This window comes from Nicotiana attenuata, unplaced genomic scaffold, assembly GCF_001879085.1.
Source record: "Nicotiana attenuata strain UT unplaced genomic scaffold, NIATTr2, whole genome shotgun sequence".
Lineage (NCBI taxonomy): Eukaryota > Viridiplantae > Streptophyta > Magnoliopsida > Solanales > Solanaceae > Nicotiana > Nicotiana attenuata.
In genome coordinates, this window is record NW_017674145.1 from 68,536 (window position 1) to 92,930 (window position 24,395).

Consider the following 24,395-nt stretch of genomic DNA (forward strand, 5'->3'; position numbering starts at 1 on the left):
TTACGTTGTCAATGTATAGAGTTCATACTGATTACTAAGCCTCGATTCAAAAGATACCCATAAAAAGGTTCCCACGTACTTTCACCTCAATAGCAAAAGGGTTCACATTGGTAGAAATAACACCAGGTAGCCCTCTAAAGGGCTGTTATTTAAGAATTAATCAGTGTATTCTGAATTTTAATTTTTCAGTTCAAAATTTCAGGACCAAGATGTCCTGAATTATACTAAAGTTAAGATTTTTAGTTTAAAATTTCAAAACAAAATAAATATTGGTTAATCTCTAAATAGCATTCCTGAAATGGCTATCTGTGCCCCACGACCAACAAGTTTTGTGGCCTAAAGCCAAACTTTACGAGGGGCCTCAATTTTTTTTTTCTTTAAAAAAAAGAATATTTATTTATTTGAAGTCTATTTTTCTAGCTAACTTAGATACAAAGTTATTAATAGTTTTCTTTTAATCAATAACTCCTAATAAGTCTTTCTTTATTGACAATATAACTAATCCATTTAACTTTTCTCGAGACATTGTTGATCTTGGGTAAGATGTTATCAATTTTGATTTCGAAAATTCTTTCTGATGACGCCGGTAACAAGAGTTATTAACATTATTCCATAAACAATATAGGCATTGGAAAAAGAATCAAATCTTTTTTTTTTTTTGACCGAGTGTATCAATTAAACTGTTATCTTCTAATAGTTCTATTTTTATTAACACTTTTAATTCCGAAAATAAATCTAAATCATCTATATCGAATTGATTATTATGCTTTAAGGAACATTCAAGATTAAGACATTTTTTTTTCAAAGTTTCATCATCTAGTGATCTTAATTTTTACTGCTAAAGAGGAAACCAAAAATATTTCCATATGCTTTGAATTGTTCAAATCTATTTTGAAGTGAAAAAATAGCCTTGTCTACTATGTATAAAGTAATCAACTCCAAAGGACTCTTCGAAAGATTTTGAGATTTTATTATCAACATTCTCATCAAGTTGTCACTTCCTATATATCATACGTTTCTTACGAAATTCGAGTCGGATATTCATTTCAAGTGTAATTTTCTTGGCAAAAATCATAGCTATTGCAAATCCTCTCTATACTTGTTAAAGAAAGAAATTAAACTTTTTCACTTCACATAACCTTTTTCTAAACTTATACATAACTTATTAGGTATGACCCCGCAAATATGGACCTAAAGCCGTTGCTTTACTTGCTTTATGGAAGGGCCGCCCTGCTGTGCCCTCGTCACTTCATAGCAAACTAGCTCCTGCTTTTTAAGAGTTAATTGGAGGGGAATAGAGATCTAACTTAATTAATTATGATATTGCAATCTTAATAATATATTCTCGTGTTAATTTGTGTCTTAAAGTTAAGATATTTGATTTAGTATAAACAGCGTATGTGTTCCAGAGTCAGCTATTCATTCTTAACCAATGCAGTTCAGATAAGGGATAACGTTATATATATATATATATATATACAACCAACGACAAGCTCCCACGTAAGAGTAAATCCACCCTCAGAACCACAAATGAAAAGATTTTGTTTGTCAGTCACATGACATCCAACTGTGTTACTATTTGTTATATTTCCTAACTGACCAAAATAGTGACCAACAAAACTTCAAAAATGGCTTCCACCACAATGGCTAGCCAACTCAAGAGCAGCTTTACTTCTTCTTTAACAAGAGGCAGTGGACTTGTTACTTCCAAAGGCATTTCTGGTGCTCCTTTTAAGATCTTTCCTTCAACTAGAAAATCTTGCTTTACTATCAAGGCTGTCCAAACAGACAAGGTAAGATAGCAATTCACTTCTCTTCATTCTTGTAATGTTCTTGAATTTCACTAGTAATACGCCCTCCATTTCAATTTGGATGATCTAGTTTGACCTGGCACTGGTGTAACTAGTAAAGTTGCTGCCATGTGACCTGGAAGGTCACGAGTTCAAGCCGTGGAAACAGTCTCTCGCAGAAATGTAGGTAAGGCTGCGTACAATAGACCCTTGTGGTCCGGCCCTTCCCCGCACACCACGCATAGCGAGATCGTAGTATATCGGGCTGCCCTTTTAGTTTGACTTGACACAAAGTTTAAGAAAAAATACTCAAGAACCCGTTTGGACATAAGAAATTTTTCCCTTTTTTCCAAAAAAATTTCACTATTTTTTCGAAATTAGCGTTTGTTCGTGAAATTTTCAATTTTTCACTTAAAGATGTATTTTGGAAATTTTCGAAAATTTGAAAAACTCCCAAAAGTTATTTTTCAAAATTTTCATTCAAATCACTCACAAAACTTCAAAAACAACCCAAAATTATATTCATGTCCAAACAAAATTCTAAATTTCAAATACCATTTTCACTTGAAAAAAAAATTCCCCCTATTTTGGAATTTTACAATTCTTATGTCCAATTGCCCACTTAGGCCCCGCTTGGCCATGAGTTTTGCCAAAATAAATTTAGAATTTATTTTCAAAACTCATGTTTGGCCATAAATTTTGCCCATATTTTGGCCAAATAGATGATTTTGGGCCCAAATCCCAAAACTTGGGAATTATATACATGTTTTTCCAAAATAAAGTTGGAAAATATGTTTTGAAAATGTACGTCCAAATACATTTTCATCTTCAAACCAAACTTCACCCAAATCAGATTTTTCAAAAATTTGGAATCTATGGCCAAACGCTAGCATAAACTTTTATAACATGTGGTACTAAGAGCTTAAATAGCAAAAGCTTAGTAGGACCATAATATTTGTAGCTTCTAATTTAGGATAAAGTGGGTAGAATGAAAAATTTAAAGTTAAATTATTTTTAAATATAGAAATATATCATTCTTTTTGGAACGAATTAATAAGAAAAGTATATCATCTAAATTGAACTCGAGGGAGTACGTTTTATTAGCCAAGTGGCAGAGCCAAGAATATAACAAACTTCAATTGAATAAGTTACTAAGCTAGTATAGAGAAAAATACAAAATCCTATTTATATTTAAATGTCAAATTATATTCTCTGGTGCACAAAGCTAGCCATTGTTACTTATATTAGGGTAGACTGCCTAGATTATATCTCCTTGAGGTGTGGTTCTTCCCCCGACCCTACGTGAACGCGAAATGCTTTGTGTGCTCGATTGCCTTTTCTTGATTCGTAATCATAATTCATAAATGTTAGTCAACAATGAGTTATTCTCAACCTTTTGCCTCGGCCTAGAAAGTGATTAATCCAACATAGGCTACATGAGCCTCTCGTAGTTTATGGGCGATCTAAAACTACTATTTTGATTCACATATGCCATTATGCTAGAAGTTTATATCTTATTTAAAAAAAGATTCAACAATTTTTATATATGTTCTCTAAAAGAATTTGTTATCTATGTACACTGATATAATTTTCTAACAAAAGGAATTCGATTAAACTTCTTCAAACCATATAGCGCTGCCCACTTTTGGTTTGTTGGATGTCAATAATTCTCGGGGTATTATCACTTTTAGCTCGCACCAGAAACTATTTATATTCGATAGCCTAAAAGTGTACAAATTTTGTTTATAACATACAAAATGTATATATATACAAAATATATAGTATATTTTTTCGGCTATTATTTTGAGACCGGCTATACAGTGTCATTTTCCATAATTCTCAACAACTCTCCTTTACTTCATCTTCTTTTTTATTTTTTTTTCTTGGTTATGCAGCCAACTTACCAAGTGATTCAGCCTCTGAATGGTGACCCTTTCATTGGAAGTCTTGAAACTCCAGTGACGTCAAGCCCATTGATTGCTTGGTACTTGTCCAACTTACCGGCCTACCGGACCGCAGTGAACCCACTTCTCCGAGGAGTAGAAGTGGGCCTGGCCCATGGATTCCTACTTGTTGGCCCATTTGTAAAGGCTGGTCCATTAAGAAACACTGAATATGCAGGTAAAGTCGAATTCAAAATTTTAACTTCATGCATTCAATCTTTATATTCTTAATGATGAACTTAATTGTACTTCAAAAAATAGACTCGAAATTTGATATTTGTTAAAATTTTAGTGATATTTTGCTAATATACCATCCAATAAATCTTTCGCCTTAAGTAAGGTCTAACTTACTTTCTCCCGGAATTCTATTATATAACCAACCAAACCAAGGGAGCTATTCAATTCGAGCTATAGAGAAAGGTCCAATTAGACCAAGGAGCATATAGGCAACCGAGTTTCAGTTTAAAACAGGGATAAAATCTCACTAGAACGAGGTTCAGTTCAAATCGGGTGGAAGAAAGTGGTTTAGTGGCTTTGGGCCCAATAGCACATTTTGACCTTGTTGATTGAGTTCTGTGTCAAAGATGTCTAAGTGACACAACCCGTACAAGTTTGGGTGGGTTAATGACCGTCCTATTTATAACTCAGCCCATTTTGACTTGCTCATTCAATTTAACCCGCTCATTTGACACCCCTAACTAGATCCGCCACTATTAATGCAGGGGGAGCTGGTTCTTTGGCCGCAGCCGGACTTGTAGTGATCCTTAGCATGTGTTTGACTATTTATGGAATATCATCATTCAAAGAAGGAGAGGCATCAACAGCACCAGCATTGACATTGACTGGCAGGAAAAAAGTGCCTGACCAATTGCAAACAGCAGAGGGATGGTCTAAGTTCACAGGTGGATTCTTTTTTGGTGGAATTTCTGGTGTCACCTGGGCTTATTTCCTCCTTTATGTCCTTGATCTTCCTTACTATGTCAAGTAGATCTTTTAAATCTTGCAATTGATGTAACTATTCCGAATGTTGAATTGGAAATGAAAGTTGTATATTGAACAAGAGCTCTTCAATGATTACATCTGAATCATTTTTCTTCATTGATCGGATTTATGCAGCTAGATATCAGCGTAAGTGAATTGTTAAGCTATCTGTACAATTTAATATGTTGCGAAGGGGAGCCTTGGAGCAACGGTAAAGTTGTCTCCATGTGAAATATAGGTCACGGGCTCGAGCCGTGGAATCAGCCACTGCTGCTTGCATCAGGGTAGCCTCCTACATCACACCCGCTTGGGGTGCGGCTCTTCCCAGACTCACCCTGCATAAACGCGGGATGCTTCATGCACTAGGCTGCCCTTTTACAATTTAATATGCTGCCGCATGTTACTTACAGGTTATTACTTTCACTTGTTATGTGTATTAATTATCTCTCACTACCTGTTCTGTGGTGCTTGTTTCTCATGGTTTCTATGTTGATTGTGGTTGAGATCAAGACTGGGATGCTATTCTGTGGGGCTAAATCTACTATTGTTTCAATTACTTTCCTCATAGTCCTGGCGGTGTCTAGTCTTCTGGTTAATATTTCTGCTGCATGGTATGCATTTACCCATGCACACGTCCTTAGGGAAGGCAATGGGGCGGGGCGGGGGCGGGGCGGGGCGCGTTTGTTTGATGTGGAGGGGGGCGGGCTTACTCTTATGCGAGTGCGAGGCAGGTTAAAATAATTTTTAAAATTTTTAAAGCGGGGCGGGGTGGGTTACGGGTTTAACGCGGGGCAATATTTAGTATCGCTGAATTGATATTGGTTGCCGAACACGTACTGTGTCTCCCTTTGTGAATAATTGCTCTCTCTTATTTGTTTGTTCTACTTTTCATTGTTTTTTGCAAAAGCAGATCATACATATCCTTTTTAAAATTACCTTGTACAAAATACATATCCTTTTTAAAAATACATATTCGCTGTAATACATATCCTTTGTAAATTTTTTCTTTGCTATAATAATATATGTGATTCTATTAAACTCTCTATTTTATAAAATAATAAAATATCAAACTAGTTTGTTGTAGAAAAAAAATAAGTGGGGCGGGGCGGGGCAGATTGAAAATTGGAAAAAATAACTATGCGGGGCTGGGCGGGTTGAAATTTTTGTGGGTTTTGCCAAATCCTCCCCGCACCCGCCTCGTCCTGCCCCATTGCCATCCCTACACGTCCACCCCTACGAAGACAAGACTGGTCGATAGTTGTTTTCCTTCGGTTTGATTTTTCAAGCTTCTGTAGTTCTATTAATAAGAGTAGTGTCAGGATTAGTTTGCATACACCTCAACTATCCTATCAGACACTTGCTACCTCCCACAAACATAAGTACCAAATAACTATGACCGCTACCGAGGCAGTAACTCAACAAGAGGTGTCCGGATTAGTTTGTGTGTACCTCAACTATCAATTCTATCAGACATTTGCTACCTCCCACAAAGATGGTACTACCAGATAACTATGACCAGTACCAGGGCACTAACTCAACAAGATCTTCTTCTTTTTTTCCCCTTTCGCCACCACTGACTCCTACCTTGTTTTCCATCTTTGGAACCAGACTATCCTTCTCCAGACCCCACTTGTGAGATTATACTAGGGTATTGTTGTTGTTGTTGGTCTGGTAGGTCAAATGTACGGCTAAGTCAACAGACACTTGTAAGGGGAACTGCTATTTCAATCTTTCTTTTTTTATCGTTTGGTTTTGATGGACAGGAAAAAATCATAAGGAAGACTTTCCCTGTTGTCTAAGACATGTAATATAGTAATGTACAGTGAATTTACCGCACTAATGAATACTGCAAGTTGCAAAAATGCTAAATTTATTTTGGCATCATACCATTTTTATCTTTTCTTTCATGCAACCCGGTAGTATTTAAAAAATACGCTAAACTAAGAAATATGGACGGAGGACAGAGAAATATAATAGCTTTGGTCTTAGTTTTCAAAATGCTTTTTAATGATGTGAAGCAAGAATGACAATATTTCTGCAGGAACGATCAGATATTTAGGACATCTCATCTAAATAATATTCCAGCATTGTTTCTGATGCAGCCAATTAAATTTAACAACCATAAAAGAGAACCAGGAGAAGAAAATTGTGACAATGTTATTCAGTTGAGGCATTTGGATTCAAATATTTAGAATCACCTCAGCGAGTCTTGGTCTTCTGCTCGTGGACCTTGACTGCAGCACATATTTTCTTCCAGCAATGTATCACTATGAGAGTTGGTATCCAAACCCAGAAATGATTTGCAAAAACATAGTAAGCATAGTAGTAGAAGGGGCTTGCAGCAAAATTATCGCCTTCCAATAGAGCTGTTATGAAGTATACGGCCGTGCCATAGAGCTGTCCCAAACAAATGGCTATTTGAAGTACGTGCCTGTATGACTTCTTAGCAGCTATAGCATACCTGCCAATGTCAATACCAAGAGCACAATGAGGTTTACAGAAGTAGATATGAATGCATACTCATGCTCTGTCCATATACTTTTAGGGGTCGTTTGATTGAATGGATTAGTAGAAGTAATCCCAGCATCAAATCTCACATAAAATAATAGTAAAATATTTGGCTAAAGAAATTGGGAAAAATAATCTTCCGCATAATTAATCATCAGATAAGAAAATAAATAATCATCAGATAAACTAATGCAGTGTTTAGTTGACGCTATCAAAAATACCTGCACTAAGTTATACGAGAATTTATGTGTTATTTTATGCGGGATAGAATGTGGAATAAGAATAGTGTATTCGCATTACGAGCATAAAAGTATTTATAGACAAAAATACACTTAAAGCAAGTAATCCTTACTTTATATTCCCTGTATTATTTACTTTTTTGATAAGTTACTCCATGTATTATAATTACTCACCGCAAAATAATCCTACATTATTATTCAATGCAAAATAATCCCTTTATTGTTGTTTCCCGCATAAAACACTTTGCATTATAATCCATGCATAAACTAGTACGTGAACCAAACGACCCCTTAGGAAAAACACATTTATTGTGCCAATCTCAAGGTGCATGACAACTTAATATCTCTCAACAATGATACTTACACTGCAAGAAGGCATGCTGGCCCCTCTATGACAGCTGTAATTCCTTCAACACTAACAACTCCAGAATCCCGCCCTACATATCTTGAATCACCTTTGCTGTATTCTTTCCCTGCAAAATTTTGTTTTTGTTGGTACTTTATAGGCCAAATCAACAATATTTCCTAACTGAAATAAACTGTTCTGGTTTGGATGAAAGACTTGCTAAATTGTTACTTACAGACTTCAGCAAGGTAAACCGGAGTAGTCTTTTTGTAGAAATCTGGAGTAAAAACAAAATACCCCTCAAGGACCATGTGTGTTAGGCCCGTGAAAATCCACCAACACATGAGCACCCTATCAGTCTTTGATAATTTAGGAACAAACCCTATTAAGTAAAAGATGGAGAAATGAAGTTAGAAAACGAGGCGAGGACACAATGGGGAAAGAAAAGCACCACACAAGCAGCAAGGATGCACTTAGCATGTAGAAATTTATAACATTAATGCAGCTGAATTTTTGAACTAGTATAGAACTTGTAAAGAAATCTTTTCACTTGATCACACTTTTTTCAAACCTTGTAGAGATAGAAATCTCCGAACCCATGCCAACATGATATTACTTTATGTCCTCATTTATCATTCACTACTGAGTTTAAATGGAGAACCGTGGTTAGTGAGAATTCATATAGCCGACCCCTACTTGTTAGGGACTGAGGAATAGTTGTTATTGTTGTTGTATTTATCATTAACTAGATTTTGAGAACATGAAACCAACACCATGGGGTCGGATATGCTTAATTGAAGAATGAAAAAATGGTTGAGACCGCTTTAAGTCCTTCTGAGGCATACAATAAACTGTATAACTTGAGGTTATGGTTCTATATCTTCTTTAATCACGTTCACAAGTCCGTAAAGTTACGGATTGACACTAACATCAAACTAGCTTCTCTTTTTTCACTTGTATTGATACTTTTGGAAGCATGTCAACGGCAATTATTATCTCTAAAGGGAAAAGAACTGACAAAAATAGTGATCTTGCAGTAACTTTCCTGTCTGAACTCTGAACAATGAAATGTTTGATCAAGGTTGCATCAATTGCCAGAATACTCTTTCATACTCAATTCTACTTCTAAACAGTTACTAGAGTATACTTCAGAAAAAGAATAATGAGAAATCTAACTGCTTCTAAATTAAAAGCATATCAGAAAAAGCAGGGTGAACTGCTTGCAATAAATAATGCAATGATCATTGAATAATTACCTGAGAGTATCCACATGAACAAGACAACGAGGAAGGATGAGAGGCCATATACACCAACAATGTGTGACTGTGAGAGAAATATGGGAACAAAATCGGGCAATTTTAGATCCTGAGGAACGTAGGGGTGAGCTTCTCCCTGGGCTACCATTTCTTCAACTGCTTGACCAAAGGACCCTTTCCTGTGATCTGCAATTAACAGAAAGAGTGGAGTTACTCGATGAGCTATTCCACGGTTGACAAATTCCCATCTTACTTCACTTGTAAAGATAAGTTGAAAACTAATTCGATGATCTATCAAAAACTAGAAAGGGAAACTGTCATACACCTACTACATTTTTATGGAAACGGGGCACAAAAAGTGAGTAGAAGAATCATAGTGAAATAAGGGGAAGTCATAAATCAACTAGGCCTTCCACTCTATTCAGCTGTATTTCATTCTAATTCTAATGAAAAAGACAACTCCTCCAATGTGTTTGGCATGAAGGAAAACAATTTTCCTATAAAATATTTCCATGATGAAGTTTTTGGACAACACTTATGATGGAAGAAAATTTCTCTCAAAAGGGAAAATTGATTTCTTCACCTATGGCGTAAAACATTTTCCTTTACAAATATTGCAACTCTTAATCCATATATTTGCTCCACCCAACACTTAGACAATATTATCAATCTTTAACACTAAGAAATTTCATCGAATTTCCAAAGCAAAACATTAGCCAAATTCTTGCCTCTTACTATCAATCCTTAATAAATATTTTCCAGAAAAAATTTTGCATTCACCAAACAAAAACCGTGAAAACATTTTCCAGGAAATCATTTTCAAAACATTTCCCTTAGTACCAAACACAACTAGGTGTCTAACTCGGGGAAAGTAATGCTAGTAAAAAAAGAACTAAAAAGAATGAGTAAAATTTCAAAGGACACAAAAATATCAAATCCCAAAAGAATATCTGGAGATGAAAACTAACCGCATGTCTCTAAAAATCCAATTAATACACAAAAGATCCTTTTTATTTTCAGGCCAATGTAGCACAAATGATAAGTGTAAATAAAACATGCTAATTACCCTAAAGGAGGAGACTTTCACACTTTTCGGTCAGTTCTATTTACATATAGGAGTATAATAGACCCTTTTTTAATTTCAGGCAAATGCAGCACAAATCATAAGTACAAATAAAACTTAGTAATTACCCTAAAGGAGGAAATTTTCAAACTTTTCAGTCACTTACATTAACAAAAATGAGTATAATAAATATTAAATCCAAGATATACACAATTCTGGAGACATGCATATACTCAAATGAGGCTGGTGGCACCCCATTTGAGTAAATCATTAAAATAGTTCAAAAACACTACATTAAGGGCATAATTCTAGAAACCCAATTAACACACAAAAAGATCCCTTTTTATTTTCAGGAAAATGTAGCACAAAACAGAAGTACAAATAAAACACAGTAATTACCCTAAAGGAGGAGACTTTCACACTTTTCAGTAACTAATATTTACATAAAGGAGTAAAATAAGTATTAATTCCAAGATATACATAATATTTGAGACATGCATATACAAAAATGAAGCTGGTGGCACCCCATTTGAGTAACCCATTAAAATAGTTTAAAACACTACATTAAGGGCATATTTCTAAAAATCAAATTAGCACACAAAAGATCTTTTTTAAATTTCAGGAAACCGTAGCACAAAACAGAAGTACAAATAAAACATAGCAATTACCCTAAAGGAGGAAAATTTCAAACTTTTCAGTCAATTATATTAACAAAAATGAGTATAATAAATATTAAATCCAAGATGTACATAATTCTTGAGACATGCATGTACACAAATGAGGTTGGTTTCACCCCAATTAAGTAAATCAGTAAAATTGTTCAAATTATTGAATTAGAAAACACAGAATTAAAAAGGGTTTATATGGTTACTCACAGCTTAATCTGAGTCAGATTCAGATTCAGTGAATGAGAGTTGACTCGCGGGCGATATGAAGAAGAAAAGGTAGCGAGGAGATAATTGTTAATTGAGCACTGAAATACAAATAAGTAAAGTCTTAGGGCAGTAATGAGGAAAAAAAGAAAAAGTTTTTGCATAGCAGTGGAGGCACGTGGGACAGACAGACGTGTCACGTGTGTTTGATACAACTGAAAATATTGTCGATAAATAATTAATTTTATGACAAATGTTTTTTGGTCATTTATTACTAGTAAATATTGAGAATTAATTTAGCTAATGGTGCTTGTGTGGGTCAAAATCTATCTCTAGAATACAAGTCAAAACGATGTCGGTAAAGCATCCCCAGGTCGCCAAGGGTCGAGGCGATCTAATCAACTATGAAGGTCGTGATCGAAGAGTCAATGAGGGCTGAAGCCGAAGAGTCGTCAAGGACCGAGGTCGAATGCCCTTGACAGAATTATAACGGCTAGAGAATATTCTAGTGGATATTCTCTGTACTTGTACTATTAGGATTTTTTAAACATGTTCTCTATAAATAGAAAGAGGCACAATTATAAGGGACAAGTGTGAGATTCATCGGTAAAATACTCATTGACTTTAAAGGAGAGGATCGGATTATATTACAAGGATATAAACATAACCTTTTGGCTAAGATTTTTGTATGCACTTTTCCACCAGATCCGAGAATAATTCAAACATTCAAAGGATTGTCCATCACCCATCATTGTCAAAAAGAATATATATTCATTACTTCCATCTTGTCTTGGATGACTCTTTCGCATTTATTACATAAATATCATTCTTATTGTTCATCTACATTCAATGCTGCATTATTGCTATTTTGATTTTGACCCTCGACTATTTGCATGTTGTCACTCCTGTTAGAACATATCTGCACGTCATTCGGTATACTATTAGGATTTCTTTCAAGGATATTGTTGTTAACAAAGATTTGCCCTTATTTATACAAGTTTAATTAGTTAAATCAAGATCCATATTTTTTTGTCAAAAGGTGCTCTTATTAAAAAAAATCTTTATTAAAGATTGATAATTTGTTTAACTGTTGGATAAAAGAGCGATATGAAGCTAAGAGTTGAGATAAATGTGAAGTAAAATTATGTCCAAAGGTGAGGAAATCCAGGGTTCCCTTAATCGTGATAAATATTATTTTATAGCAACTAAAAATAAGAAAACCCTTATTTGTGAATAATATTTTCATTTTTTTTTGGTCAAAAGGATATTTTTATATTATATAAACACTAACCAGATACATGAGAATTTAGCAGATGCACAAATGGCATCATAGTTGCTAAACTAGGGTTTACAACCAAGCTTCCTCTAGGGAAAGCATTAGTAGACTGAAAATTAAAAGTAGAGACTACACTATTATTACTAGAGATAGTACGACTATTACACAAACTAATAGTAGCAGAGGGCAGTTGTGTGGAAATACTGGAAGTTGCTAGAACAAGTCTCCTTTGTAATATACCGCTACTGTCGTTATAATATGGAGACTCTGCAAAAGATGGTGGTGTGTCAAAAAGTAAGCACTTCTCTTGTGCATGGATGGATCCATATTTAGCTAATGTATCTGCAACACCATTCTGCTTTCTGTAGATAGCTAATATAGGAGGGCTATGCAGCTGTAGAAGGAGTAACCTGCAATCATGAATTATGTTAGTGTATGGCATAGTAGTAGTCGAGCTAAACATACCTAATATGGCATGTGCATCTGTTTCGATAGCAAGAGGTTGGAGGTGCCGTTGCACAGCCAGCTTTAACCCCATTAGGAGTGGAAGAAGTTCTGTCTGAACACTTGTACTGGGGTTTGCTTTGTCTGAGAAACCTAAAATCCAATGGCTTTGATGGTCGCGAAAAATGCCTCCAATACCATACTGTTGGTGGTTATATGAGCAAGAGCCATCAACGTTTAACTTATAAGTAGAACCTATAGGAGGATGCCATTTTATGTATAGAGAAGTTGTATACTTATGAGTGGTCTTAGGTGTGGTTAGAAAGTAGTATTCTGCTGCCTTATTAATAATGAAAGGTAGATTTAAATGAATTCTTTGATGTTCAAAAATGTTCTTATTTCTTGTAACCCAAATGTGCCATAGTACAAATGGGATAAAAGTTGTAGAAGGTATTTTATGGGGAGTATTTGCTAATGGTGTGTGTATGAATTGGTGTAACCAAATGATATCAAGTATTATGGATGTATTGGAAGTGGGATGGGGAAAAGAGTGATGAAGGTCAGTCCATAAGCGATTTGCATGTGAGCATTCAAAAAAGAGATGAATTATATTTTCAGGGGCTAGATGACATTGTGTGCATAAGGAAGAAGTTATAATTCCTAAATGTGTAAGATACACCGGTGTGGATAATCTATTATGGCAAAGTAACCAGAGGAAGAAGGATATTTTTGGGGGGATAGGAAGTGTCCAAATCCATTTATAAGAATATTGTGAGGTTGTGGGTTTTATAAGATAGTTATAAATAGATTTAACCGAGAATTGTCCATGTGGAGTATTAGCCCAATATATTTGATCATGTATTGTTGGGAAAAAATGCAAGTAAATATTGAGGATGTTAGATTGTAACTGGGGTGGTAAAACAAAAGGTAATTTGTCAAGGTGCCACCTATGATTGTAGTAGTAATGGGAGACTAATTTTTTTTCTTCAAGACAAGGTAGAGGTCCCGTTAGACAATTACGAATCGAGAGATTAGGCTGGATCCAAGGATCTGACCAGAATTGAATGTGTTGGCCGTTCATAATATTCCATTGGTAGCCTAATCGACAGTGAGACCATCCAGTCATAATATTGCGCTAAGTAGAGGAGGTATTGGCTTTAAGTGAGTTTGATAATCGTAGATACTTGTGGAGGAGAACATGTGCCCATAATTGGTGTGAATTTTGAAATAGTCTCCATGCAAGACTTGCATGTAAGGCTTTGTTCTTAGTAGCTAGGTTTTGTATTCCTAATCCCCCTTGTACTAAAGGTTGAGTAATTGTGCTCCATTTAATAAGATGTAATTTTTTCTGCTAAGGAGATGTACCCCAGAGAAAATTTCTTTGGTATCGATTTAGATGGGATATTATATAAGTTGAAATTTTAATGCATTGCATAATATAATTAGGAAGGTGATTTAAAGTAGAGTGAATTAAAATAGTCCTTCCTGCTTTTGATAAAAAAATTATTTTCCAACCGGCCAACTTATTTTTAAAGTTGTCAATTAAAAATTGGTAATCCCTTTTTGTTGGTTGTTTGATGAAAATAGGGAATCCTAGATATTTGCCAAAACTTTTCCCCTCATTCATGTGAAAAAGTTGTAGTACCGATGTTCTAGTTGCAGATTTGCAGTTTTTTTGAAAAAAAAAATTTTGATTTGTCAAAGTTAATAGTTTGTCCAGATAAGTTAGTGAATTGAGCCAAAGTATGGAGAATTGATTTACACGTAGTAGAGGTTACTTTTGCTGTGAGAATAATATCGTCAGCAAAAAATAAATGAGATAGTTGAGGACCGCTATGAGCCAATGCTATTGGTAACCAATTTTTGTAATCTACTTCCATATTTATTTTTCTTGAAAGCATTTCTAGGCAAATGATAAACAGATAAGGTGATAATGGATCCCCCTGACGTATACCTCTAGTTGATGTGAAAAATTCAGTAGGGTGTCCATTAATTAGAATAGAAGTGGATGTTGTTGTTATACAAGACATAATTAATTGAATAATAGTTTGAGGAAAGTTTAAGGCTACTAAAGAGTTGTGGATGAAAGACCATTCTAATATGTCAAAAGCCTTTTCAAGGTCCAATTTAAGGAGCATATTTAAATTATTACCCTTCAATGTTTGGAATTTTTTAATGATTTCTTGAACAATAAGAGCATTATCAGCTGCTCGTTTGTTCTTTTGGAAACTAGATTGAGTTGGGTGGATAATGTGTTCCCAGATTGGTTTTAACCTATTTACGATTATCTTGGTTATAATTTTGTAAATAGTATTACAAAGACTGATAGGTCGATATTGAGTTATTGTAGCAGCATGCTTATGTTTAGGAATTAGGCAAATATAAGTTGTGTTAATGGCAGGATTTATGTGATGATCTAGGAAAGCTTTATGACAAAAAAACTTGACAGAGCTACCTATGGTATCCCAGTATTTTTGATAAAAGAGCGGGTGAAGACCATCTGGACCCGGTGCTTTCAAGGTCTGAAGGAATGGATTGCAGCTAGAATTTCATGATTTTGTAAAGGTGTAGTTAATGACAGACAATCCGCATGAGTTAAGATATTGGAGTGCTGGATTGTCGTGGTATTTTTAGAGGAAAATTGTTGAGTATGGAAAAGAGTTTGATAATAAGTTTTAATGTTATTTTTAATTAATTGAGGATCAGTGATCCAGTTTCCCCCTTGATCTTGCAGAGCTGTTAAACGATTATGTCTGCGACGATTTAAAGTTGTAAGATGGAAAAATTTTGTATTCGCATCGCCATCATTTAACCAACTAATACGGGATTTTAACTTCCAAAATTGCTCCTCAAGCGTTAATAAGTGGTTAAAATCTAGTTTTAATTGATGCTCTAAATTATGTAAGAACCCGCTTGTAGGGTAATTTAAAGAGGATTGAATACCCATTAACCTAGCCAAACTCCTCCTCTTTTTCTTAAAAATATTACCAAAAGTGGATGTATTCCATTCTTGGACTATGTCTGTAAAATTTTCTATGGCTGGTAGTAACAGCAAATTATCCAGCCATGCTTGTTTTACGGTACTAGGAAATTGAGGATGTGTAGTCCATATCGTCTCAAACCTAAAAAAATTTTGTCTAGGTAATATACAGTGCTTTAGTTCTAGTAGCAAAGGAAAATGGTCGGAGTGTGTGCGTGGGAGATGTGTAACTAAAGCTTTAGGATAATTTGCAATCCACTCATAGTTTGCATTAATACGATCAATTCGTTCTAGAATGTTGTGCGTATTATGTCTACCATTTATCCAAGTGTAACGACCGCCTTTGTATCCTAAATCATTTAGTTGACAGCAATTTAAACATTCCAAAAATTTATTTGCTCGTGAATTGTTAATAGGTAAGCCTCCAAATTTATCAGTGGAAGTAAGGATTTCATTAAAATCACCACCTATAAGTCATGGACCTTTGTAATTATCAAACACACACTTAAGATTTTGCCATAAAGTCTGCCTATTTACCAAATCAGTGCTTGCATAAACAGCTGTAAAAAACCACTTAAATGAGAAAGGGTATACCTGAATGTGACAGTGAATTTCTTATGCAGTCGTTGCTATAGGTTCAACTGTAAGAACATCAGCAAGCCATAATAAGACAATACCACCTGACTGACCTATTGCTGCCACTTCGATCATTCCTATGAAAATAAAATCCTCCTTCAAAGTCTGATGTGTGTGACAGTGGGTTTCCAACAGAACCACCAAAGATGGGCGGTTGTAATCCAGTAATGACCTAAAATTGCGGCGAAACTCAGAGGAAACAACTCCTCTACAATTCTATATAATAAAGTTCATATGGCTTTCAGGTTGATCCAACATCTGGTCGTTCCTTGCATGCATCCTGATATTGTTGTTGTGGCCTGGACGCAGTCGTAAAGTTGGTAGGAATAACATGGCATATTTGCCCACGTCTGGATTTGTTGTTGGCCTTAGGCGAAATGAAGCTTTCAGTAGGTTGGGCGGACACCTTATGTAAATCTTTCTTTCGTACTCCTCCTTTTGGACAAACACCTTGATTCCATCGAGCAGAGCATGAATTGGCCTTGTTTCCCTGTTGTAGATGACTGCTGCTTCTAGTTCTGCTTGAAATTCCAAGTCTTGTGCGAGTGGATTGAGAGGGGGTGGTGGTGACTGTGGGGGTGATTGAGTTGGAGGTGTTACTGGTTCCATTAATGGTGTCTGTGGTTGTGGAACCCAGTAGGGTTGGATCCAAGGTGTTGTGGGAGTTGGAGTGGGGTAAAAAAGGCATTTGGAGAAGATGAGGGTGAAGATGGGCCGGATCCCAGTATGGAGTTGGGAGATGCAGATATGGGGCAAGGTAAGGGGCTTGCATCATGGACCAGTGGTATCTTCCATAGATGTCTGTCCCCAGTTGCATTCCCTCTGTTACTATTTGTGCAAGGTCCCTCGGATTGTTTATTAAAATAGTCACTTCTTGGTTGTGAAACTCCATGGTGAAAGTCAGTGCATGGTTCTGAAGACCTATCTCGAGCCAAGATAATGTATTTGTCGGTGCAAATGGAGTTTGAGCTGTGTAAATTATGGTATTTGGCTCCATTATGAGATTGGAGGGGGGAAGTGAGTGTGGAGTGTGTTGGTGTTGAAGACGATGAACTGGTTGCTTGGAAATGTTGGTGGGTGGTCTGCGTAAATGATTTAGGCTTTGTGGAAACATTATTTAAGTGCAGAGAAGATGACAATGGATTGGAAATGGTAGATAATGGATGTGAAGGTTGAACTATAGTCGAAGCTATCACAGTGGTGGATGTAGGCGGTGTGATTGAAGGATTTGGATTTTGTATTGGAGATTTAGATGGAGTGTTTGAGATGGTAGAAGCAAGGTGTTCATCATTAGCTATTTGCATGGGAGCTATTGTAGGGTTAATAAGTGGGAAGGGTGTGGTGGTATGCAGAGAATGAGGTGAATGCATGCATGGGGGTTGGGATAGGTTGTAGGTGGTTGCTGAGGTGGAGGGACTAGAATTAGGTGATTGGGCTTGCATGTGGGGTGGGGTATCGTGGCCCTTTGCATGGGCTTTGATAGGTGTTGGAATTCGGGGTGTTTGTAAGTGGGCTGAGTGGGTAAAAGTATCTAGAAGCATTTGAGTTGTAATGAGCGGTTTTAATTTGTCCTTGTCATTAGGATTAGGGAGGGTTTTATCAGTTGTGGGGTCAGTGGAGCTAAGTAATTCAAATTTATTAAGAGAAGATTTATAGGTTGGGGATATGGTTGTATTATTTCTAGAGTTAAGAGGATTGTTATTATGATCAAGAGAAAGATTAGTGAAGGGTAGATTATTAAGAGTAGTAGACGAGTTTAAATTAGTAGCAGACTTACCTGATGGTCGAGTAGGGCTTAGCATAGAAGCAGGAAATGATTGTGTTGGATTTTCTCTGGGGTGAGACATCCTCATGCTGGATTTTTTAGGAAATTGTACTATTTTCCATTCTTCAACCAACGGGGAGGGAAGGTTAGAAGGTATAGGGTCTGTAGTGTTCAAAGTATTCAAAGAAGATAACTCCAAAGTATTTATGGTTGGTACTGGGGAGGTACAATTACGTTGATTATGGCCCAATCTACCACACTTAATGCACAGCATGTTTAAGCCTTCGCAGAGGATAGTTTGCTTGTGATTAGCAATAAAAATATGTGTTTTTAATGGTTGATCTAATGGAACCTCAACACATAACCTTGCATATCGTCCCCTTGTAGTGGATGAAGTGCAAGTATCAACCGTGAGTAATTTTCCAATTTTATTTCCAATTTCTGAAGAATTTGAAAATCATAAAATTCAGTAGGTAATTCTGGTAATCGCAACCAGATGGCAGAGTATTTGATTTTTGTTTCTGATGCCATAAACTTGGGTTCCCATTGGCGAACGGATAGAAAATGATTTAAAATAAACCAAGGTCCATCATACAAAGCATGAATCTTATTTTCTTCTTTTTGAAATTTGATTAGGAAGAAATCTGAACCTAGGTCTATGAGTGGTAGATTTTCCGTTGGCTGCCATAAAGAATATAATTTTTGCCTTAGTATTTGATGGCTAATTTTTCTACCATATACCTTGATAATGACTGCATGTTGCCATGGTGTGTAAATTCTTATTTTTTCTTCAAGTGATAGTGGTATAAAGATGGAGGGATCAGTTGGTGCCTCAGTTTCATCAGTAGTATCTATTGAAAAGTTTAGTGAACCATTTGTATTCGTCTGTGAAGAGGTTGTATTGTGAGATAGAAGGGTGTTTAGGTATGGTTTCTTAACAAATTGAGAAGGAGTTGATGGCGGTTCGTGTGAGTCAATATTCATACAACCCTCAGAATAGGTTTGTGATTGGGATAGTAAATTTGGAGAGGAGAAAGCAGTGGAATTCATGGTGGTGCAGTTGATGTTCGGTGGTTTAGGAGGTATTGGGGATGAAGAAACAAATGGAGTAAGGTTCATGGTAGAGAGAATTCAAAGCTTATTGAATAATATTTGCATGACACAAACATGCTTCTCTTTTTCGACTAACACATTTTTCTTTTTTTCTTTTTTTATTTGACATTTTTAATCAAACTTATGACATTGCGATTCTAATTTCGTCCATGCCCTTTTTGTCATTGGTTTGACCTTTAAAGATTATTTATGATTTAACCTCAAACATGCGCAGCATGTTACCTATATTGTACGCATCAAACTCTTTCTTAAAAGTATTACTGAATCGGAAATTTAGCAATATTCACACATGTTGGGTGTGATTGGTAAAAAGGAAAATGTTTTCTATATTTTCCTAAAAAATATTTTCGTGGAAAATAAGTGGCTTTATGACTTATTTTTCCTTGTTTGATTGGTGAGTGAAATTTTTTTTCGGAAAATATTTTATAGCGCAAGTAGAAAATATTTTTTAGAATTTTTTTTAGGCTACTCTCCTCACTCACCCCCTTCCCCCAAGTCCCCATGTTTCTATGCTCCTACCCCCCCCCCTACCCCCCCCCCCAAATATCCAATGTTTTCGTAACTCTATTTTTCTTCAAAAATTTAATTATTCTTCTAAGAATTTACACAAACCTAAAGGAACTAATGTGTTGCATTACTTTTTTTGCGCAAAAATAACGTTGAAATTTGTGCTCCATAACAAAAAAGAAAATATTCTTTTTTGGTTCAAAAACAAAGTACTCTTTCTACAGCATGAAAATAAAATACTTTTTTTGTTGAAATGAAAGAAAATATTTTTTCTACATCATGAAAAGAAAATACTTTTTACTACATTATTTTGTTGAAATGAAAGAAAATACTTTTTTTACGTCATAAAAGATAGTACTTTTTTTTTGTTAAAATGAAAAAAATAGGGCGGGAAATAACAAAAAGGGTTTTGAAAATATTTTCCCTTCTCTTGATAGAGAAAACATTTTCCTCCAATTGGAGGAAAATGAAATTGATGAGAAAAATATTTTGGAAAACATTTAAGCCAACCAAATATGAGAAAATTGGAAAATATTTTCCGAAAAATATTTTCTTTCATACCAAACACACCCGTTATCTCTAGTATTTTCAATCGTTTGGACGACTTTTCTATAAAGAAAATTTGTAGGAGAATTTTTCTTAAAGAAAATAGAAATGTTTTGGAAATGTTCGTTTAAAGAAATTATATTTTATAACTTTTGACAAAGAGCTCAAACTAACGCCTTCGCGGGCAGGGTCGGAAAATTGCCACAGCTTTTGAGAGTTTATCACCTTCGAGAGAACGCATTTGACAAAAATATTTTCTCATCACGTACTATAATTAGTTACTAGAAGAGTTTGGTTAGGGAAACTAGGGGTGGCAAACAGTCGGGTCGGGGTCGGATATGAGATGGGTCAAGAACGGGTAATGAAAAACCCGGATAAACTATTTGACCCGATCCATATTTAATAGGAATAAAAAACAGATTAACCGGCGGATAATATGAGTATATTATCTATGGCTTCTTGAATATGATCACTTTTAGGAGAATTTCTAGTCCCCCAAACTTGAGAAACCCCCAATTTGAAGGTTTACAAATGTAAAAGTTGAACTTATTAGTTATCCATTTACCCGTTTTTAAAAAGTTCATTATCCAACCCATTTTTTAGTGGATAATATGGGTGGTTAACCGTTTGTTTAAACAATTTTGCCGCCAATAGGGGAAACAAAGAGAGGAGCTTAGATTTGAATTTTACACCTAAAAGAGTACTATAGTAGTATTTCTTATCTGCTCAAACATGTGAACTTCCACTCTGGATTAGGGAAGAATCAACCCTTGGAAAACAATAATCCCATTGTGCAGGAACCCCAGAACGAAATTGCAGCTAATGAGTGAGTGATCCCAGTAGATGCTATGCTATTTAAGTTCGCCGTCACTCGTCATCATCACCACTGGTCTTTATGACAAAGTCTGGGCTCTTGTTGAGAAGCAGTAAACAGCTGTGACTGCTCATTGTCTGTACTCAAGGTCCTAAGAGTTCTATTGACAGGGACGAAACTGAACCAGATGACGAACCTGGATATAGTTGCTGCTACTTATCTGCATGCAGACTGTTGACCATTACCTGCTCACCATCCATCTAGCTTAACAAATCCCACTAGGCAGAGGGAAACCCCCGATAGAGCTTCCAAGTTTTGGTGATGAATAAATCACTACTCATCTCCTCTTTTTCTTCAAAAGTGATACAGCTTGCAGAATCATTCTATCAACCTCATCAAGAGCTGGTGTATCGACATCTTTACCTGATGATTTCTCTCTCCCCGAGTTAGAAGATATCTGAAGTAAATTCTCCTCAAAATCATGTGCATCTCCATTGCCCTGCACTGGAAACTTTTCGAACACATCCAAGTAAAGAGGTTCTTCGATCTTCTCCTTATCCTCTTCCTCAGAGTCCGTCTCAAAGATATCTGAAAGATCTTCAGAAACCGAGCCTATATCTGTATCTACCATGGAATCATCTTCTTCACCCTGCTCTTCATTTTCAACCATTAGCCCTTTGAGCTTATCAGATGCCCCAACTTGCTGGTCGGGATAGTGTGCACGGCTAAAATTCTCGAAGCCAGTCTCTTGATTATTATCAGGAGCACCAGTTTTGTTTTCAGCTTGCAATTGCAGCAGCTCGAGATCTTGCTCAAGGCGTGGAATGTATCTTTTAACAGCTCTCAAGGAATCTCTGTATTTAGATTTATCTAAGGCCTGTACACAAAGCGCAATACCAAATAAGAGAGAGAGAGAAAAGATGGGGTTCATTCAGGACAAACACCGAAAAATTGCACACGCAAAAATTAGCAGACGAGTAAGAGAACCTTTTTCCTAGAAAGAGTACTTCTTGGAGACATTATCTCGGTTGGTGGTTGGGAGTAGTTTTTCCCCCTGTACATTATAATGGTGTTATCATCCTGGATATCAAGAACGATTCCACCACTTAATCTTGCAAGGTCTGCAGCAATTTCCTTAACCTCCTCCGGAGAGAATGTTTTCACCACCACTTTCAGAGTTTGGTGCTTCTTCCAATGCAGATGCATATTAAGTATCACACCCTGGTATATCCCACGTCTTCCAACTGGTACATAATTCTTGCACTTCTCCCCCATTTTCAAAAAGTAGAAGTGTTCTTCTGGTGTCAATATTTCTGGGTCGTGAGTAGCTTCTGATATCTCCTTGGGCTCAACTTTCTTCAGAGCTTCAAGAAGCCTTTCCTCTTTTTTCCTTGCCTAGAAAGATGAAATTTGCCACCTCATAAGAGCTTGAATTGTATTTAAAAGTACACATTAAAGAGACAGTAAACCCCATCCATAGATCATTAAAATATTTGTGTTGGATCCAAAATTACCATAGAGCAATTGAACATACAGAGATTAAGTCCTTAACATATCTTGGTAAGCATATAGGAGAAGAGACTTGAGTTACAACAAGTACAGTTCCAACTTCCAAATTTGCAAATGACTCCACAACCAGCAAAACTCGTATATCCATCTGACCTAACTAGATTAATTCCAACAGTCCATTAAATTATTCAACCCCAACAAAGATGTACATAAGGTACACATAATTTCTACTTTCTGAAATGGAAAAGGGTAATACATTCAAGAAACAGTATATTAGAATAGGCATATCTAGATAACTAGTCCTTTCACATGAACTTTATTCAGAATAAAGAAAATAAACAAAAAGACCCACAATCTCTTTGAAGAAATGTGGCCTTAACTAAAAACAAAATATTATGGAACCAAAAGATCTATAATGGTGATACCAACTAGTTGGGAATCAAGAGTTATTTGTTGCTACACTTACATTAGATCCATATTTGTCGAGATTCTTTTTAGGCACGTGCAAGACTTGAATGTCAGTGTAGGGATAACTGTGAGTGTTACAGAACCACTAGGTTTATAGAATCCTTATTTGCCTTATAGATACATACTTACCAGTGTTGGAATGAAATGCAGTTGGACATAGTGGAATAGACATAGAAGATTCACATAGCCGACCTTAATTAAGTTGGGATTAAGGTATTGTTTCCTTTTTGCTTTTCTTTTGATAACAGTGAAATCCCCAAGAACCAATGGTGCACGATTTGAAACTCAATGGATAATAGGGCCCACCCCTATATCTTTCTCCACTTAAATACCAAGCTTTGTCTGTCGCAGAGCTCGAACATGTGACGTGCGCCTAACCCATGCATGACTTGCTACACTCTTACCACTAGACCAAAACCCGGGGGCAGATTGAGGTATAATCTATTGATCCATTCAAAGAAAATAAACATGCAAAGACAATTTAAAATGGAGTTGTCAAAAGAAAAGGAGAATGGTATTTCAAATAGATTGAATTCACCGAAATCTATGCAGGATAAGTATTTCAAACATCAAGTTACAAAACTTCCACTAAACTAAGCAAACATGCTACAAGAAAAACATTACCTTGCTCAATTTGAAGAGGATTTTCTCTTCTGCAGTCATTCTTTGGAGCTCTTTCTTCTTCTTCCACCTGAAGAACTTCAACCACTTCACAACCTCTCTTTTACCCTTGAGTTTCTTCCTCTTGATTTTATCTTCTTTAAACTCACCAGAAGTCTCTGCAACTGCAACAGCATCATTTCCACTGCCATTCGACATTTCCCCGGATTTGCCACTCGTGCAGAAATACCGAGCCGAATTTGCCAATCCAATATCACACTTTTGTACTCTAAAATTTGGCCCTGTACCTCCTCTCTCAAAAACCTTGCATATTGCATTATAAAGACTACTATATCATGAAATTAGCACAACTATTACTTCGAGCTAAGCACTTGTCAGTGTAAATGTATGAGTTCAAATTAACATTTATAGGAGAAGAGTACAGACACACACATACCAGAGAGAGAGAGAGAGAGAGAGAGAGAGAGAGAGAGAGAGAGAGAGAGAGGAGAAATACCTGGTTTGGTGAGGAGAGGAATGGGCTAAAACGGGTTGGAAAATGAAGGGGTAGAAGAAGAGATGTTGAAGCTGCCGTGATTTGCAGAGCGTCGTCGCCGGAACAAAACTTCTTCCGAGCATTTTTCAATCTTTCTGGAACAAAGCAGGCCTTTTTGAGAGAAAATGAACAAGGTAATGGACTGGGCTAGTACAGTTTCGCTAATGGCCCAAACCATCACTA

General features: G+C 36.1%; 3 protein-coding genes across 4 annotated transcripts; 1 reads left to right on the forward strand and 2 right to left on the reverse strand.

The window, feature by feature from the left end:
- The first annotated feature begins 1,562 nt into the window (after window positions 1-1,562).
- LOC109218086 (photosystem I reaction center subunit XI, chloroplastic-like) lies at window positions 1,563-4,831 on the forward strand. The gene is made up of 3 exons (XM_019382407.1): window positions 1,563-1,793; window positions 3,686-3,911; window positions 4,456-4,831. The coding sequence occupies exons 1-3, from the start codon at window positions 1,629-1,631 to the stop codon at window positions 4,719-4,721; spliced, it is 657 nt and encodes a 218-aa protein (XP_019237952.1). The 5' UTR covers window positions 1,563-1,628; the 3' UTR covers window positions 4,722-4,831.
- A 1,857-nt stretch (window positions 4,832-6,688) lies between these two features.
- On the reverse strand, window positions 6,689-11,118 carry LOC109218089 (probable 3-beta-hydroxysteroid-Delta(8),Delta(7)-isomerase). The gene is made up of 5 exons (XM_019382410.1): window positions 11,002-11,118; window positions 9,064-9,249; window positions 8,043-8,189; window positions 7,826-7,934; window positions 6,689-7,175 (listed from the first exon to the last, which is right to left on the reverse strand). Exons 2-5 carry the CDS (start codon window positions 9,209-9,211, stop codon window positions 6,914-6,916), a joined length of 666 nt encoding a protein of 221 aa, XP_019237955.1. The 5' UTR covers window positions 9,212-9,249; window positions 11,002-11,118; the 3' UTR covers window positions 6,689-6,913.
- A 9,800-nt stretch (window positions 11,119-20,918) lies between these two features.
- LOC109218087 (uncharacterized CRM domain-containing protein At3g25440, chloroplastic-like) lies at window positions 20,919-24,311 on the reverse strand. Of its 2 annotated transcripts, none has more exons than XM_019382408.1 (4): window positions 24,174-24,311; window positions 23,681-24,002; window positions 22,067-22,474; window positions 20,919-21,956 (listed from the first exon to the last, which is right to left on the reverse strand). In XM_019382408.1, exons 1-4 carry the CDS (start codon window positions 24,293-24,295, stop codon window positions 21,417-21,419), a joined length of 1,392 nt encoding a protein of 463 aa, XP_019237953.1. In that variant the 5' UTR covers window positions 24,296-24,311; the 3' UTR covers window positions 20,919-21,416. The 2 variants fall into 2 exon arrangements, with proteins under 2 accessions (XP_019237953.1, XP_019237954.1); XM_019382409.1 differs by having other exon boundaries at window positions 23,681-23,980; window positions 24,174-24,254.
- Between the last annotated feature and the right edge of the window lie 84 nt (window positions 24,312-24,395).

Coding starts and splice junctions, on each gene's coding strand:
- LOC109218086 (XM_019382407.1), top strand. CDS start 1,629: ATGGCTTCCACCACAATGGCTAGCCAACTCAAGAGCAGCTTTACTTCT. Junction 1,794..3,685: donor AGGCTGTCCAAACAGACAAG/GTAAGATAGCAA, acceptor TTGGTTATGCAG/CCAACTTACCAAGTGATTCA. Junction 3,912..4,455: donor AAGAAACACTGAATATGCAG/GTAAAGTCGAAT, acceptor CTATTAATGCAG/GGGGAGCTGGTTCTTTGGCC.
- LOC109218089 (XM_019382410.1), bottom strand. CDS start 9,211: ATGGTAGCCCAGGGAGAAGCTCACCCCTACGTTCCTCAGGATCTAAAA. Junction 8,190..9,063: donor GTTCATGTGGATACTCTCAG/GTAATTATTCAA, acceptor TTTACTTAATAG/GGTTTGTTCCTAAATTATCA. Junction 7,935..8,042: donor GGTTTACCTTGCTGAAGTCT/GTAAGTAACAAT, acceptor AAAATTTTGCAG/GGAAAGAATACAGCAAAGGT.
- LOC109218087 (XM_019382408.1), bottom strand. CDS start 24,295: ATGCTCGGAAGAAGTTTTGTTCCGGCGACGACGCTCTGCAAATCACGG. Junction 24,003..24,173: donor TCCTCTCCTCACCAAACCAG/GTATTTCTCCTC, acceptor ATGATATAGTAG/TCTTTATAATGCAATATGCA. Junction 21,957..22,066: donor GTACTCTTTCTAGGAAAAAG/GTTCTCTTACTC, acceptor CTTTGTGTACAG/GCCTTAGATAAATCTAAATA.